The sequence below is a fragment of the Diadema antillarum genome, unplaced genomic scaffold (assembly GCF_040938485.1).
Source record: "Diadema antillarum isolate AM-2024a unplaced genomic scaffold, OU_Dant_1.0 seq00001148_RagTag, whole genome shotgun sequence".
Taxonomy (NCBI): Eukaryota; Metazoa; Echinodermata; class Echinoidea; order Diadematoida; family Diadematidae; genus Diadema; species Diadema antillarum.
Genome location: NW_027271960.1, coordinates 446948 through 464261, shown reverse-complemented (window position 1 = coordinate 464261; position 17314 = coordinate 446948). Strand labels below are relative to the sequence as shown.

At 38.2% G+C, this 17314-nt stretch overlaps 1 protein-coding gene across 1 annotated transcript in view; it reads left to right on the top strand.

The window, feature by feature from the left end:
• Positions 1 to 17314, top strand: part of LOC139744236 (Fanconi anemia group D2 protein-like) — a 37553-nt gene that overhangs the window by 13837 nt on the left and 6402 nt on the right. Inside the window, exons 15-32 of the mRNA XM_071654679.1 lie at positions 210 to 386; positions 740 to 874; positions 1182 to 1313; positions 1966 to 2073; positions 2728 to 2837; positions 3549 to 3729; positions 4509 to 4585; positions 5065 to 5208; positions 5587 to 5803; positions 6512 to 6620; positions 7381 to 7513; positions 8065 to 8332; positions 10052 to 10165; positions 11606 to 11734; positions 12832 to 12950; positions 14102 to 14215; positions 14933 to 15060; positions 17092 to 17191. Of these exons, the coding sequence (XP_071510780.1) occupies positions 210 to 386; positions 740 to 874; positions 1182 to 1313; positions 1966 to 2073; positions 2728 to 2837; positions 3549 to 3729; positions 4509 to 4585; positions 5065 to 5208; positions 5587 to 5803; positions 6512 to 6620; positions 7381 to 7513; positions 8065 to 8332; positions 10052 to 10165; positions 11606 to 11734; positions 12832 to 12950; positions 14102 to 14215; positions 14933 to 15060; positions 17092 to 17191 (2495 nt within the window). The remainder of the gene's footprint in view (positions 1 to 209; positions 387 to 739; positions 875 to 1181; positions 1314 to 1965; positions 2074 to 2727; positions 2838 to 3548; positions 3730 to 4508; positions 4586 to 5064; positions 5209 to 5586; positions 5804 to 6511; positions 6621 to 7380; positions 7514 to 8064; positions 8333 to 10051; positions 10166 to 11605; positions 11735 to 12831; positions 12951 to 14101; positions 14216 to 14932; positions 15061 to 17091; positions 17192 to 17314) is intronic.

Below are 17314 nucleotides of genomic sequence, written 5' to 3'. Positions count from 1 at the left end.
TCATAAGAAACTGGCCATGAAAGAAGATAAACAGAGGATGCTTCTGCTGTCATAGTTCACATTTTCCGTGGTACCTTAACTATAGTTTTTGATGATTTCTAGAGGGGTTTGCTAAAATGTTTGATGAAGTTTTTGTTCCCAAAGATTATGTAGTGAATCTGAATCATTGGTTTGTAATGTGTGCTCTGTTATATTTTCTCATCTTCCAGGCCATTGAGAATGTTTCTAGTTCAGCTGAGCACAAAGTGGTGGACATCTTTGTCCTTCTCATCTCTCATGCCATAGCAAATCGCAAGAAATCTGTTGAGGCACTCTTCAGGAAGAAAGTGAGACAAGGTCACTTCACTGAGGAGCTCCTCCAAGCCACCTTCACTTCTCATTCCAAGGTAGAAGTTAGACATCACTCAACATCAGAAATCTCTGCCTTTCACTCTCTTTTTCCCTCCTGTGTCCCATCCATGCCCACCAGTGCAAGATTATATTGGTGACAAATGGTAGAAAATGTACCTAAAATACAGTTGAAAGAATTAGTTCAGTTGGCTTCACATGTCACTATCCATTCTCTCCTCATGCAGCTTTCTTACCCTGAGAAAAATGAGAATATCTACTTTACTTCATTTGCCCATGCTTGTAAGCTTGTATGCTGTTTTAAACTACTCCAGACAATACAAAAACATCCTGGTCATGTTTCAAGCACATGTTTTGTCATGTTTGTTTGTTTGTTTTTTCCTATTTTCAGGTCATCAGAGGCTATCTGTCGTCTCTGCTGTGCATTGCTGAGAAGCTCTTGAGGTCACCAGAGCCCCAAGTCAGTCAGTTTGGTGCTACTGTCTACAAAACAGCATTCCTTGCCTTTGACATGCACTACAAACAGGTAATGATCAGATTTAATAGTGATGGCCAACTCACCACTACATAACTTAAAACTTTGACCTCCCTTTCATGTTATCCAGTCTTCTGACTTGAGAAATTGACTTTCAGCTTTTCAGTTTTGACATTACTCATCTCTACCGTGACAGAGATCACCTCTGGCATTGATCATTTTAAATTCCTTAGTGCCATCTCTAATTATTCTAAATTCAGTCATCAGTGAATCAGTCTGTATACTGAATCCCATCATGGTATTCATTCTCATTGTATACATTTTGATTTCTGTTTTCCACCGACAATTTTTAATTAAGGAGGTGATAGGGGCATTGGTGACCCACATTGGTAGTGGTCTGTCAGCTGAAATGGACATGGCACTGGACATCTTGACATCCCTGGCTACTGGACACACCAGTGACCTAGCTCCTTTTGCTGTGTTTATTAAGGTCAGTGGTGGCACTAATTACAGGATGTGACTGAATCCTGACTATAGTTTTCTTCTTGGCACTTGTGTCTTCTGTGTGATTTATTTACCACTGTATGGCCCTGAAGTCACAGACCTGCTGTTGATTTAGAGAATGATATTATTGCAAATCAATGCCTATCAGTGTTGGAGAATAGGATAAAAATGGAAATCTTCATAGCATTGAAACTTGTCATATTGCATAACATGAAACTAGCAAAAAAATGAAAACGTGTATTTTTTTTGTTTTTTTTTTGCTTGTTGTAAGTAATATTGTTTTAATTATTTGATTTCTAGGTAGGTATATTGTAGGGGTATAACTGCTATATTATTTGTAGTTTTTTTTTTTTTTTTTTCAGGTTAGCGATGTCAGTGAAGCTATGATAATGTGGACCAGGTACGTTTTACAGTATATAATATGTACTGCTGAAGCCTTAGTTGCCTTGACATAGCTGTTTGTAGTGCTTGCTCAATTGTTGTGACTGTGTGTGAAATTAAGAATTTGAAGTTTGTCTTACCCGACAGAGTGCAAAAATTTGTTTGCGAGAATGTTCCCACTTTATCAGTAATCCTATTCCGGGATTATTCTCAATTTATTTTCTAATGGACCATGTCTTCCTTTACCCTACCACCAGGGAGTGTTAGACTACCTAGACAACCTGACAATGAGTCAAGTCAAGAAACTTTTCTCAGTGCTTGCAGCTCTGGCCTACACAGGAGGACAAGTTGGCTCAACTCTTCAGGTACTGCACACGTCTATTTTGCTCCTCCTGTTGCGTTCCCTTTGATTGAGGCAATTTCTACCAAATATTTATGACTGTGTGCTCTGTTCAGCGTCTGTCTGATTTGTGCTAAAGTTTATTAATTTTTGTCCCATTATTATGAGATCTGTACACTTTGTGATTTGCAGAGCACAAGAATGACAAAGTACACACATATTAACCCCAAGGTTTTTGTTTTGTTTTGTTTTGTTTGTTTTTTTTCAATGATATTGCGAGTCATACATGTACTAACGTCTTCTGCATGTTGAAGAGTGCCATCAGTGTGGGCAAGCCTTCCCTTGATGTTGAATTTGTAGATTGTATCTTATAATAGAAAATGGTCATGTTAAGTCTGTGTTCAGCAATCAATGAATGAAAGAGTGTCACACTGTATATTAGCCAACATAATTTCATGTCAATGAAATTTGAGTTAGAAATGATGTAAGTATCACTCCCCTAGTGTATGGCTGCACTGACAGTGTACATCATACATGTAGTTTTGATTTGCAAAACATAAAGAAAAGTTCAATGTGATATCTACCAGTCTGTAAATTGTAGTTTGAAATAAAATGATGTTATACATGTACCTCAAGATACTCATTTCACTTTCATGTCTTTCTCCTCTGCCTCTCCCAGGATGAGCTTCACATTGTTGTCAGGAAGAACCTGACAAGTAACAGTCCAAAGTACAAGAGAATTGGAGTAGTGGCTGCCCTGATGGTCATCAAGAATATGGCGAGCAAGAGGTGTGTTGGGGTCATGTGACCTCAAAATCAACTAGGACTTAAACTGGCCTGAACTAAAGATACAGTAGGCCAACATAATTATGATGATAGGTGAAAGTGATCTTGACACAACTCTGTCATAAGATTTGTCAATTCTTCTGGGAGGATCAACAAACTTTTTCAAGTCTTGGTGGTGTATCTCTGTATAATGACATAATGTTGAATTGCTGTCAGAAATACTAGAGAACCCTGGTCTCCTGTGATAACTGCATTGTACTCAGTAGAGAAAAGAACAAAATGCAAAGTCAACTATGTTCTAGGTGTAGTCATTATTAAAAACCACATTTCTTTTGAGTGAGTCAAAACAGATGAACATTTTGTAGACATGTTGGGTAAATGGGCATCGACATCAATTCAGTAAATTGGGGCACTGGGACAACACCACATATATTCAAGTGAGAGTGTAGGAGTGTTACAGTGTTTGAAAATCTGATAGCAATCTTCCAGATTTATGTCAATCCTTTGTTTTATGTCATCCAATGAGTGCAATGAAGTAAGCATCCTGCTCAATTCACCATGACAACACAGACATAAGAATTCTTTTGCATTTTCAGCAGACACCAAAAGTAGTTTTTTTCAATTTACTGCAACTGTTTTCACTTGTGGAAGATAGTGAGTAGAATATCTACCAATAAACACTATTATTGATGGTTGTTTGCACGTGTTGTCCAGACCTGACAGCCGTTTCTCCACCCACACCATCCCAGCCCTGCCGCAAGATGTCCTCAAACAGGTAATGAGTCTCCTGGACCTTGTCAAGTCCAGCAGTAACCACTCCCCAGAGGCAATTGGACTGTTCTATGACGAGATGGCCAACATTATCCAAAAAGGAGAGCTACACCCCAAGGTCCTGGTAAGTATCTTCCATTGGTCCTTGCAAGTCATGGACATCAAGTCATACATTTCAGGTGTGTCCTCAAATTGACTCTGTTACCCTTGGGTCAACTCATATTATGACTGTTAAGATAGCATGAAATCTTGGTCTTGTAGCAGATTCCTAACAATGAGTAAGCAATTGAATAGCTTCTGTAAGCTTCTTATTACTATAAACATTTCAACGTCTTTTGAAATCCTTTATTTACATGTTGATAATTTCATAGCTAGTTCAATCCTTTACTTGTATTTCCTTTTCCTTAGTCTGTTCAATCCTTTTTCTCGTTCTATCTTAATTTGTAGAGATTTCTGAGCACATAGGGATTCTTCTTATGAGTGATGTGCACTTTATATGAAATTCATTATATTTGTAAATGGAGATTGATGTATCAAGATGTAGAATGTGTGTGAGACCTGTTCTCTTGAAATCGGGAATTCTCTCTTTATTTAATCAGTTTGATTGTGCAATCAATCATTATAAGCTTCAAGCCAAAATCTTGCCTCCTGTCCCCTTGATACAAGTCATTAAGTTTTGTTACCACTAAGGCAAAACCAAAGCAAACTTGAGTTAAGTGTTAATTATGGTTGAGTGTTATCTTAGCCAATATATCAGCTATATGTAAATGCTTAGATATTTTTTTCAGCCAAACCACACAAGAGCAAGGTTTCCTTTACAAGTTTTGATATGTATTTATGAAATTAGTTCTGACATTTTCAGTCAATTTTCACTCGCTCCTTTCCCTTTTTCTTTGTTCTAAGGAAACAATAGGGGAGAATATTTTGGAGGATTTTCAGTCTGACTTCATTGTCGACATCGAAGCAGAAATACTGACCAGGTATCTTGATCACTGCTTTCAGTTTATCAAGGAGAATTTACGGTATTGCCATGATTAAATTGAAAAGTGATGTTGATGATTTAAAGGAAAGTAAATATGTTTATATGGCAGTAGCAGTTGTATTTTCAAAGTATTAATTGTGATTGATATTCAGCTGTAAGTTAAATCAAATACTGCATTCATATTTCCATGTAGCTCATGACCCTATTGCATAATTTGTGTCCATTATATTCTCTTCAGATCTGCTTTACGTATGCATGACATTAGAAAAGAGAAATGATTTATCCATCAGGCTGGTGATTTGTGTCTCAAAAAGCAAACAAACAAACAAACACTATATATTAAAACTTGTTTGCATTTTATGCGAGAAAATATCATCATTGTCAAAGAAGTTTGTTGTACAGATACACAGGGTAGCTATTTCCATGGAGGTGTGGTGATAGAGGGGTGTTACTAATGGCTATGCATATTTCCCCTAGGGACTATGGTCTGCCAATGGGAGAGCAGTACAGCTTGGAGGGGGAGGAGTCTCAGATAGGCGTGGCTATCAATCTTCTGCCACTCCTCCACAAGGCCAAGAGACTGCAGGCCAGTGGGCATTCCAAGGGCAGGAAGAAGGAAAGGTGAGGTTGTGGAGGAGTCATAGCTAGCACTTCAGCTTCCTTTTTGTGGTCATCGGTGAAGATCATGGTTAAACCAAGCACATGTGACTTAGACATCTTTAGACTATGTCACATAGAGAACGGTGGTTGGTACTATGCTCTAATTCACTTGTTGTATTTATGTAGGATTCAAGTAAACCACATTATTATTTGATTTACTTGAGGATGTAACGGTATATGGTATTGATATTTGCATTTTATGAAAGTATACACCCTTGATTTTTTTGCCCAGAGACTAAAAGAGTGAAGTAGATGTATGTGGCTCTGAGTGAGCAAAGAGCCCTTTGTAGAGTATGGTCTACAGGCTTTGGGTATGACAGTCTCTTTCTTCATTACCAGGTTTGTGTCACCGACTAGTCTGGCTCCTCACTTCCGCCTGTTGAGGGTGTGTGAGCATGCCCAACATGATGGCAGCCTAGAGGGAATTGATGCTCTCCTTGGATGCCCTCTCTATTCTGCAAAGGAGGATGTGGTTGCTAAGATACACTCACTGTCAGCTCAAGAAAAGGAGATGCTGTGCTCAAATCTTTTCATCTGTCTGAACTGGTTCAGAGAGGTCAGTGACCTTTAGATCAACTTGTACCCACTCTCCTAGTCATCGTACAATGGTGATGCACTTGCAGTATTGTTGGATACACAAATCCATACCAAAAAACAAATTGAAAAGTTAAACAGCAAATTATTTTGTTGTTATGCTGTGACCTTCTGAACTTGTACTGAATGGTGAGTTAATTTTCTGCATGTCTCACTCCCTGTATGCTGTTAATGTTAGAACAGATGTTTTAAATTATGATTCATTGTTGAAACTTGAGAGTGCTCCAACTGTACTTTTACCTGAATTATTGTATACACCATATATTTTATGAGGTTTTTATTTTCGTGAATTTTTCAGGTTTGATGCTATTCGTGAATTAAAAAAAAAAAAAAATTCTAATCCTGACATGAATGTGACAAGCTCACATATATTTTTTTTTGTTCAGTACTAAACTCCACGAATGCAAATTTAACCACTTGCGAAATTATCGTTAAGTCCTGATATGCCAAAAATTAGGCTCGCTAAATATATAGCATGTACAGTAATTTGCCTTCATTTAATTCATTTGGCATCTGTTAAACGTCCATATTTGTATGTTATGCATCCAAGCATAAACTTGGGAAATAACTTCTCTGACTTGTTCTGATATAATATGGTTCAAATCAGAAATCAGGTAACCCTTTATGAAGGGCCCTGTTGATGTGATTAATGATTTTCCTCTCCCATTAGGCTATCAATGGATTTGCCTCCCTTCAAGATGCAGAGATGCGTAGCAAGGTGCTGGGTAGACTCCAACACATCACTCACCTTCAGTCTCTCCTCCAGTCATGTCTCCATGGTGAGTCAGTCCTGCTGAGGAGGAGACCAGTCTCCTGGAGACCAGACCTCCTGAGGGAGAGACCAGTCTCCTGGAGACTAGTCCTCCTGAGGGAGAGACCAGTCTCCCGTAGACCAGTCCTGAGGAGGATGCATTTCATCCAATCGTCTCTTATGGCATTGTCACATGGCTGTAGTCACTGATTTACTAAAAAAAACCTGGACATATCATACATTGCAATACTTATTGATGCTAACACTGTCAACTTTTATCCCACTTAATGTTGAGATGATAGATGGAATTGTCTAAAGTTATATTGATTTCTTAAATGCCTTCAAAGTGAGGGCATAAGGGCAGGGTCATTTGTATGTGACTGTCTAACAGTATACATGACTGCTAGAAATAGTGGTCTGGAGTGGTCTAAAAAGAATCAGTTAAGTGGAAAAAACAGTGAGATGATATGTGTCTTGGTATATTTTGGAGGATATTTTTTCCAACTCTGCTGAAAGAATTACAGTAACAACAATGAAAGTGTATGAGTACCAGTAAAAGGTTTTCTTGATGAGTTGAGTATTTTTGACACTTCTTTTGGGGGATTGTCAAAAAAAAAGAGGAAAAAAATATGATGATAGATTTGTGTAGTGCATTGAAATATAATGTACACATTCTGGCATTAAACCAGATTTACACGTTTTGATCATTCATTACGGTCATCACCTATGATATCAAATGACACAAACTTTGGATGATACTTGATGCTTGTGTAATTTGCTGGTTGTAGCCACACCAGACTTTGTACCTCCTCCTGCAAACTTTGACTGTGAGAAGCCTGAGATGAGTGTGACCCTCACTGCAGCAAGTGGAGCTTCATCAAGCAAGGCCAGAGGTGGCAAGAAGGGCAAGAAATCTAAGAGGTAAATAAATATCTTAACCCAATGAGGACGTGCTGATTTTGCTATAAATAATGTTTCCCATAGACACCTGCCTGAGTATACTCTGGACTAGTCTACAATGGGTTAAATCTTCAGTGAGCGAGCAAGCATTCATTTTATACAGAGAAAAATTCTGCTTGTAATATGTTGTATGTATTGTATATATATGTCTCAAGTTATGCTACATTCATAGAATTTTGATGCAGGCTTGTTTGTTGTTGAAGAAAAGTTTCCGTGTCATTTCTAGTTATGTAACGTTCACATTTTCCTTTGTCAAAGTTCCTCTTGGGAGTCTACTGTCGTGCATATTGACTTTATGTAGCTCTGCTGCCATGAATTGTGCAAAGCTAAAACCATCTTCCCTACCTAATTATTAGAGGTGGAACAGCTCAGCTTCAAAGACATAATATTTATTCATATTAGTGAGCATATATTGCTAGTGAAACACTTTTTCGAGCCCATCTGAAGCTGTGAAATAATACGTCATTACTGGACCAGACTTTTCATATTGCATGCGTCATTCTCCTACACAGTGAAAAGAAGAAAGCTGATGACACCTGTAACAGCACCATCCTCACTGAGTATGACTACATCTCCCAAGATAACAACAAGGTGTCCGACACCCAACATGCTTCACCAAACAAAGATGGAGCTAAAAAGGATGGATCAGACTCTACCAGTGTTGTCGTAGACTGGTCCAGATCTAGGGCCTTCTTGAGAGAGATGGATCTTGATGTCTTCTCTGTGCTGGGGTGTGGACTTGTATCCAAGACCATTCTAGACACTGAAATGAACACCAAGGTAAGTCATCCCTCACTACACAGCAACCATTGGTTTGTGTACCAAGCATTTATCATAGAAGCCGGTCTTATCTTACCATTTTTCCAGGGACTCTTGAGATGCATTACTCAACTGACATGCTGAGTCAAAGTTGACAGTCTTATTGTGATTCTCTATAATCAGAAAGCTCTAATGTTGTATGAAGCAGTGATATTTATTTTTATATTGGGTTTTCGCCCCATAGTAGAAAAGAATGTTTTTCATTAAGGAGGATACATTTAGAAAGAAAATTAACTTAAATTTAATCAGGGACAGAGAAACAACTTGATGATTATTTATTGAAGCAAATGCAGAGAAAATGATAGCAAAGCTATACCTTTTGTGAATGTCAGTAAAAGTGCTCTATTGGTGCCTGAAAAAGCTGCCTTGGTAACAGATATGTTCCCACTAGTCAGGGTCCCTTGGCTTGTGTCCATACTTGCTTCACCACCAATAGCAATAGCAGCAAAACAGAAGTTTTAAGGTTCAAACATTAGTGTAAACGTATTTACTTCTTTGTTTTCATTGTGTCATATTGTGTCAAGTAGGATCACACCCATGATTTATTCTTTTATAAGATGATATGCTGAGAATTTGGTGTAGAAACTATTAGCAAATTTATCAACCACAATTGAGTGTAATCCTTTATTAACTGGGGAGGGGGTCAAATTGACCCCCCCCCCGACATTTCGCGCCACGATTCCGCAACGCGCAAAGATTTTGCCACGTCGTTTCACGACTTTTTTCATTCAAGTCTCCCGCATATTTTGAGACCAAATTTGCGACGTCTGGGTACACTGTTTTGAAGTTACATAATGTTTTGCATATGCATGTCAACCCGAAAACAGCTCAAATTCACAATATCGTGTGCAAAACCAATGCAAATTGTGTTTTTTTGTTAAATTGATATAAATTAGATTATTTCAACTTTTAATCATAGAAATTAATCAATTCTGATGTAGATAAGCTTGAAAAAGTCCCTGCAACAAATTTTGGCCAAAAAACAATAGAAAACAAAAGGTCGTAAAAACATAAAATACATAAGAAATTAACAAAACAATAAAAAACAAAAGAACTTGATTTTGATCCTGCAATTTTTTTACACGATTATGTTTGATGTGTCTTGAGGAATTCTGACACAAAACTTGAGCAATCCTTCAGCCTGTTTAATGGAGTTACAGGTGAAACTATGATTTCATGCATAAATTTGCATAATTGATTTACTAAAAATAGAAAGTCAATATTTTTCTATTGTATGACCATGTAATCTTGTAGATGACATCCGGCTCTATGTTCAGGCAAAATTTGGCGGCGATCGCGTGATCGACGGCCGAGATCTAAAAACTTGGTCAAATAGCCCAGTTAAAATACGGTTAAAGCTCTGACAAGATAAAGTGATATAATATGATTCTATTATTGTTTGCAATTTCATGTCCTTGTGTTGTTTTATGCTTTATTGCAACTCTAAAAGAGTATCTTAAATTAGGATGGTACAGTGACAATTTCATCCTCTTTTTTTTTTCTAAAATCTGTTCTTTTTCCACATCTGATTCTGCTTCTTAATATACATATGTCAAGGAAGTGTCATTAAAAAGAGACATTAAAAAAAAACTGTCATAAGTGCAGATTAGAATAGTTTACAAGTACCAAGGATTCAAGGTGTAAAAAAAATCAAATTTCACTAATACCAATACTATTTAGGATGTGCAAGTTTTCCAGCTTCAGCCACCAGAGTTGGAGTTTCTCCTGGAAGATCTGAACTCCAAACTGGACCATGCTCTTCCAGCATCAGTTGGTAGGAGGACATTTCTCAAGGTAAGTATCTAATCTAAGGCCCGCCACACACTATACAATCCGAACGGTCGTATGACCTTAAGACTGGAAGTGTGACGTCACCAGCCTTGCCAGTTTCCAGTCGTACGACTGGGTCTTAGTGCCAGTCATAGAGATTTGACACATTGAATTTCCAAGATCGGTTGTAGGCTTTCAGCCAATCACGATACAGTACTATGCAAAGAGTTTAGAAGCACACATAATGCGCACTGCGTGCGCTTCTATACTCATTGGTAATGTACTGAAGCCAGAACAGTCGTAAGACTAGTAGTAAGGTCAAATCGTATGGCCCGCTCTTATGGTCTTAAGGTCGTATAGTGTGCGGCGGGTTTAAGGCAGGTTTTAAGAAGACAAAAGATGTTTTTATATTTTCATGAAGATTGCATTATCATTCACTGTTTTGAATGGTTTACCAAATTTCTTGGGTTAATGTTTATCAGTCAAGAGTGTTTCCTGAATTATTGTGTAGGGAAAAGGCTGCCAAGTTTCCGTATTTCTACAGGATTCTTCTTGAAATGTTGATATCTTCTCATGTACGGAAAAGAGAATATCAAAATATCCCTGTTTGGGAATTGTATTTGCCTGTGAAATGCCTGTAACAAAATAAAGAATCTCCCTGATTGGTCTCGTCAAATCTTCCTCATTTGTATGTGTAAATGTTAGCAGCATTGTAAGTAAGGAAGCTTAATAATTGACTAGACAATTGTGAAAGGCTCCTGTTGTGTGGTGATACAAATTCACAACATATTAAGTCTTTTTTTGTTTGCTTTCTCACAAATACTATAAAAGTGGAAATTTTCATGCATTTCGCGCAACCAGATGCTAGCGTGAAAATGAAAACATGCAAATATTTTTGCAGGCCATATGTCCCATAAGTTAATGTCCTGATTCCATGGAATTAAAAACACAGGAAATCCATCTTACCTGGCCGAACGTGAAAAATTACAACTTTTACAGTAGCAAATTGTACCTTTGGTAAATGCCTGATATACTCTGATGTTTAATCAGAAATTATATATACTGAGGGCCTGCTGACTCTTACATTGCTGTCAAGTGTTAGTATTTTCTTTTCCCAGCACGCATTCACCAATTCTTTTTTTTTTTCCTTTGGAGATCTGAATATGTGGATAACCAGTTCAACATTTGTATGGAGATACAGTATTAATGGTCAGACATTATAATTACCGGTATGTGGACTCCATTGTTGTTATCAAAATTTGATTTGATTTTGAATTGAGCAGAAAATTTGGAATACCATGTTTATGAATGCAAATATTTTGCTTGACTTTGATTAAAACTACTTCTATACATCTCATGATATTAAAGTACCTAACTACATGCCTGAAAGGAACTAGATTTTTCTATAGTAATGCCATGCTGTGTGTGTTCAGTTCATTTTACTCAATTAATCTCCATATTTAGGCCAAATGGGACAAGACAGTTGGCTTCTCTCACCTAGATCAGCTGACTCCGTGTCAGGTGGCCAAGAAAGCTGTCAAGATGCTTCCATTGCTCTGCCAACATCTTGAGACAACCAGTGGATTTTTTCAGGTCTGTCTGAAATCTCTCTTTGTCTCTTATCGTGTGATATCTTTCAGGACTCGAGCTGTAACAGAGAAAGGGACTTCAGGGGGGCATTTCATGAAGCATTTTGTCCGACAAAGTTGTCGGACAAATTGCTCTCAGCCAATCAGATGCAAGGATTTCAGTAGCTTGTAACAGTTTGTCAGAAAAATATCCGACCAAAATGCTTCATGAAATGCCCCCCTGCTTTCCCCCCAAAATTAACTTTTTTATTTCAGCTGAGAGTGTTTTGAACTATTCAAAAAGGTTCTAGGACAATTACTCCTGGACAATTGCCCCAAGCCCTTCCCCTTCCCCTGACTGTAATCCTAATACTGACCCTTATTCTAACCCTTACCTAAATTCTAGCTCTAAACCTAACCCTAAATCCAATCTTTACTCTAACCCTATTACTAATCGCAGACCTCTCAACCATTCTGAATTTGGAGGAAAGAATCTGAATAAATGAAATAGGAGTGTCCTATTTTCTTTGTGAGAATTTTACTACACATTCCCATGGGAACTGCTCTTTCTTTCCTACTTTTTTAGCCAAATCATACTTATATCCGGTCAGAAAGGTTCGGAGGTCTGCTGATCAGTATTAGCCAGGGGTAACTGTCCTTATAGGTTCAGAAGTTATGGAGTGTTGGAAATTCTACTAATGCCTGAATCAGTTTTGATAACACTTGTTTTATAAACAGTGACATGATATAAAATTCACGACATCCATTTTCACAAGATTCATTAGGTCAGCCCTGGTCTCAAGCTAACTAAAACACACACATAAACAATTACAATGCAATTATAATACCCAGACAATGCAGCTCGGCGCAGACATGCAGTTGTTCATATTAGTCTTTGGCATACTGATGCTCAGGGAATAGTAAATTGTGGTCTTTAGACTATAAAGTAAAAGACTAGTCTGATGATAGCTGTCAGTCAGTCTTGTGATTAGGATCTATATCACCATTTTATGATATGAACATTGCTAAATGCACATTTGCTCAATAATATGGACTATGAATGACTGATTGAAAACATTGTATATCTTGACTGTGATTATGTCTGCTTTGGATAATTGCCAGGCCCTAATGGCTGAGAATGATGGGATGATTGATGGACCAGGATGGAACTCTGAGGAGGCTGGTCAGATGGGACGATGTCTTCACCTGTTGCTCAAGGCTGTCCATACCATCATCTCATGGTAAGTTTGCCCTAGCCAAGGCTCACAGGAGACTCACTGAACACTATCTACAATATATTAACTTCTTGAGTCAGTGTAACACATAACCCCAGCTCCCTATCTCCTGAAAAAGTAACAAATCAGGGGAAAAATGATTATGGAATGATTGAGCATGCAGTTATCAAGCTGATGATTGTTAAAGATGAAGTGAAACATATATTTGTGAAAAATTCTGTGTAGAATAACTAAAGACCATTTGTCACTTTGTGTTTGTGATTATCCTTCCATGAAAACCCACCGAATGCAAAATTCATTCTCTTAAAACAAATGCAAACAGTGTAACACGTTTCTGCCAGAAAAGAGAGTACCAATTTGCAATGAATTAACTGTTGATGATGCATCTAAATAGCTGAAAACTCTAATGTCCCAAATCCATTTGATAAAGAGTAGTATAGATATGAGTACTATAGGACTAGGAGTTACAAAATTTAATTTTAACCCATTGAGGATGAGTTCCGAGTATACTCGGGCACGTATGTATGGGAAGTGCTTGTAGCAAAATTAAATCGTCGTCAAAAGGTTAAAAGTTGCTATGTTTTGCAACTTTGTGAGTGAAAGAAACAGTATGTGGTGCATTCAACTTCAGATCTACAGACAGACAAGATGCTTTGTTATTCCCATGTTGGTGGAGATAGAAGTTACTAAATGAGAATGAGGACGTTCAGTGCTTCTTTGTTTCATTTCCATCTGAAAAGATGGTTTGAAAGCCCATATTCAGCTGCAGTAGCAGGTATTTCATGGGATCCAGTTGGATGTTAGGCGGGACCACTTTACCGGGTTAAATACTCTGCTTTTTGTGATGAGTAAATAAGGCGAGATATTTTATGTGCATGAGTTGTGACTCTCTCACACACGGAACCTCCATTTTATGTCCTATCCAAGGAACAGAGTGTTTTGCCTCTTACTAGAGGGAACAGTATGATTACACACAACATTGCTCAGTTAGACCCAGGAATCGAACCTGAGTCCTTTGGATTGTGAAGCAGACATGCTACTGACTGAGCTAACTCGCACACCCTGCTCTGTTATTAGAGATTTGCATATGATTATACGTATGATCTTGGGATTGTCTACAATGATCTTTCTATGTTGGAATGTTCACTGTTTTACAGGAGTGGTTTTGTATCGTCAGAGAACCAGAGTATGATAGAAGAAGCTCTGAGCACACTGAGTTCTCGTATTTCTGATGCAGGGAAGACAACCTTCTCAGCAGCAGAGATTCTCAAGTATGTCATTTCCTTTTTCTGTTTTTACTTTTTATGTAACACTAACCTTAATGGAATAATAATGATTGCATATACATGTAGTTAGTCAGGGAAACAAAATTATGATTTCTTTAAAAAGTGAAGTAGTTCGCAGGTATGAAGTAACATAATGAAAAGAAATATCAATATTGACAAGATAAATGTAACAAAACAAAATAATAGAGTGAAATTTGTTACAATTAACATCTACATACATACAGCACCATTATGTAAGAGGACAAGCTGAGGAAAACCTTCACTGAGTGCAGTAGCTGTGATGAAATCAACACACTGATGAGTGAAATAACAATATTTTTCTTGACTTGGAAATACCATGTATCACATTACATTTTTGCTGCTGACACCATTTTTAAAGGTTTCATTTGGGATTTATCTCATACCTTTGATCTTTTTTGCTGTTTCCTGTGAACAGAGGTAATGTGGATAAAGTGCTGTATGCAGTAGTTTCCATGGTTACATGTCACACATGATCCAACACAGTACACTCATATGGCAAGATCACCTCGGAATATTAATACATCATTCCAGCATGTAGACACTAACCACATCACTGCCCGACCTAAGCTAATAACATGATGTGCGTACATGAAGGCAAAAAGTTGTTGTTGTGTTTTCAGCTGTCATAGAAGCTGCTTTGATTCAATGATGATATTTAACCCGGTATCCATGTCTATCCAGAAATGCCTTCCACTACATAGAGAACTTCTCTGGCACTGTGCCAAAGCTTGGCATTGGAGTCACCATTCTCTCCATTCTTATGACTCTGAACAAGAGGGGAACCACAGGCAAGGCCAGCAAGAAAATAGGTCAGTCAATGTTAGCTCTCTTTGAGTGCCCACTTCATTATCACTCTTCCATCCTCTTCTCTTTAATGAAACATGCTAGAATAAGAGTGGATGGCAGTGATTTCTTCTACTAATGATGAAAAATAAAAGAAGTTTACTCTTGTGCCTGCATCATTTGGTGAAGTCAGAGGCATTTGTGGGTGTGTGTCAGTCAGACTGTTATTTGTTTGGCCTTAGCGCCATAATACACACAACTATCAAGAGAGTACAAGGTGAATACAAGTGTATGTGATGAAGTGAATAACATGCAGAGACTCCAACTCTCCCGTTGTCGACGGGAGATCTCCCGCCGAAAACCTGTTTTTGCAAAATCTCCCGTTCTCCCGTTTGAGATTTAATTTCTCCCGCCCTGGATCAATGTCTCCCGTTTGAGAGGATTTCTTACTTATTGCTATTCAGTTGCAAAAATTAGCCTTTAGATAGCACCAGAGAGCATCTATAACCCTAGGAACTTCGCACACATAAACTTGGGTCTCCTGTTTGCTAGGGGTTTCAGGCGGGAGAATCTCCAGATAAGAAGGTGCTTGGGGTTGGAGTCTCTGAACATGGTTAATAAAAGTAATCAAGTGAAAGCATTTGGGATAGCTAAAGATATATTCATATGTCAGATTTTGAGATCATACTACTGTACAGTAATAACAAGTTGGTAAAGTGATAAAAATTGGTAAAATTCTGTCAAACTGTGAGAATTACAGCTGTGAGTCTAACATGCTTTTAAAGGGGATGGCTAGTAACTGATCAGTGGGAATCAGTGGGAATGCCGGGGGATGATTGTTCCAATTCTTGTGAGATTCATTTAAGAGTATATTATATATCTATTGTTGTGTGAAAATTATTTGCTTCAGAATGGTCTCATATTCAAGTTATGTGCAGTTTAATGCCCCATCACTGTACAGGCATGCTAACCTGGAAACATTAAACTGCACATAACTTGAATACGAGACCATTCTGAAGCAAATGATTTTCACACTACAATAGATATATAATGTACTCTTAGATGAATCCCACAAGGATTGGAACAATCATCCCCCAGCATTCCCATTGGTTACCACTGATCAGTTACTAGCCATCCCCTTGAAGATCAAGGCCAGTGGACCAAGCATGTTCTGAAGCATTTATATTTCAATACAATACCTCTAGAAACATCATCTTCCATCATTTATAAATGCAATATAAAAGGATAAGAGACCCGATGTAACTGAGGCAAAATATTGTGCTTGTATGACGGCACCTTGAAGGACTGGTTATCAGTTGATTTTGTGACTACAGTGGACTCCCGTTATAACAATGTCTGTGGGACCACTGGTCACCAGCAGTTTTCTTTCATTATACTGAAATTTCTTTGTAACCGAACAAATAAACAATATGAAACATAGAGCAGATAATGTTCTGCCTGAATCTTTACTTTGTTGTAACCGAAATTTAATTGTAACTGTGTTCATTTCAACAGGAGTAAACTGTACCAGTGTTACATTGCCACACGTTTTCGTGTTGCTATTGACCTATTCTGTGACGCGCTATGTGTATTTTTGGCATGGGCAGCGCCATTACTCGGTGTCTCAGCCGACCCCCCCTTCCCACTCCCCACCCCTCTCCCTACATTAGCACGCGCGCAGAATGAATAACTGCTTTAGCCAATGGGCGTCTCGTACTGAGCGCACGAATGTTTGCTTAGTGCGCGAACCTTTGTTACAAGTGCGTGATAAACATGTTGCCCGGGGTGGGGGAGAGCAGGGGGGGGTCAGCTGAGACACCCACTATGGCTGCGCCCAGTGCCATGAAATGTCTGCTGCCCTCAATGAACCCGAATCGGTCAATAGTTTAACAAGTCAGATATGTGTAAAATGAGAGGATATCGCTTCACACAATGAGATTTGTTGCGGCATAGTCTGTCACACCAGAGCACCATTCTTCCTGTGATTTTGAATACATGTTTTTGAAGAATTCTAGATCATGACTGACCCTGTATGATGACAAAAATCTGTGTTTCAGCTTCTTTGGCTGAGTCTTTGCTGAAGAGAGATTGGATGTCTGAAGATGGACTTCCACTGAAAGGAGCAGAGCACAATGAACAGCTGCAGCAAGTCTTAGAGTGAGTCTAGGCATTTCATTGTTATAGTATTAAACATTGTCTATGGCTTAGCACTTTTGTCCGAAGTGTAGTTTGTTTGTTTGTTATTGTTTTAATTTGATATGCTTGTCATAAGTTTAATAA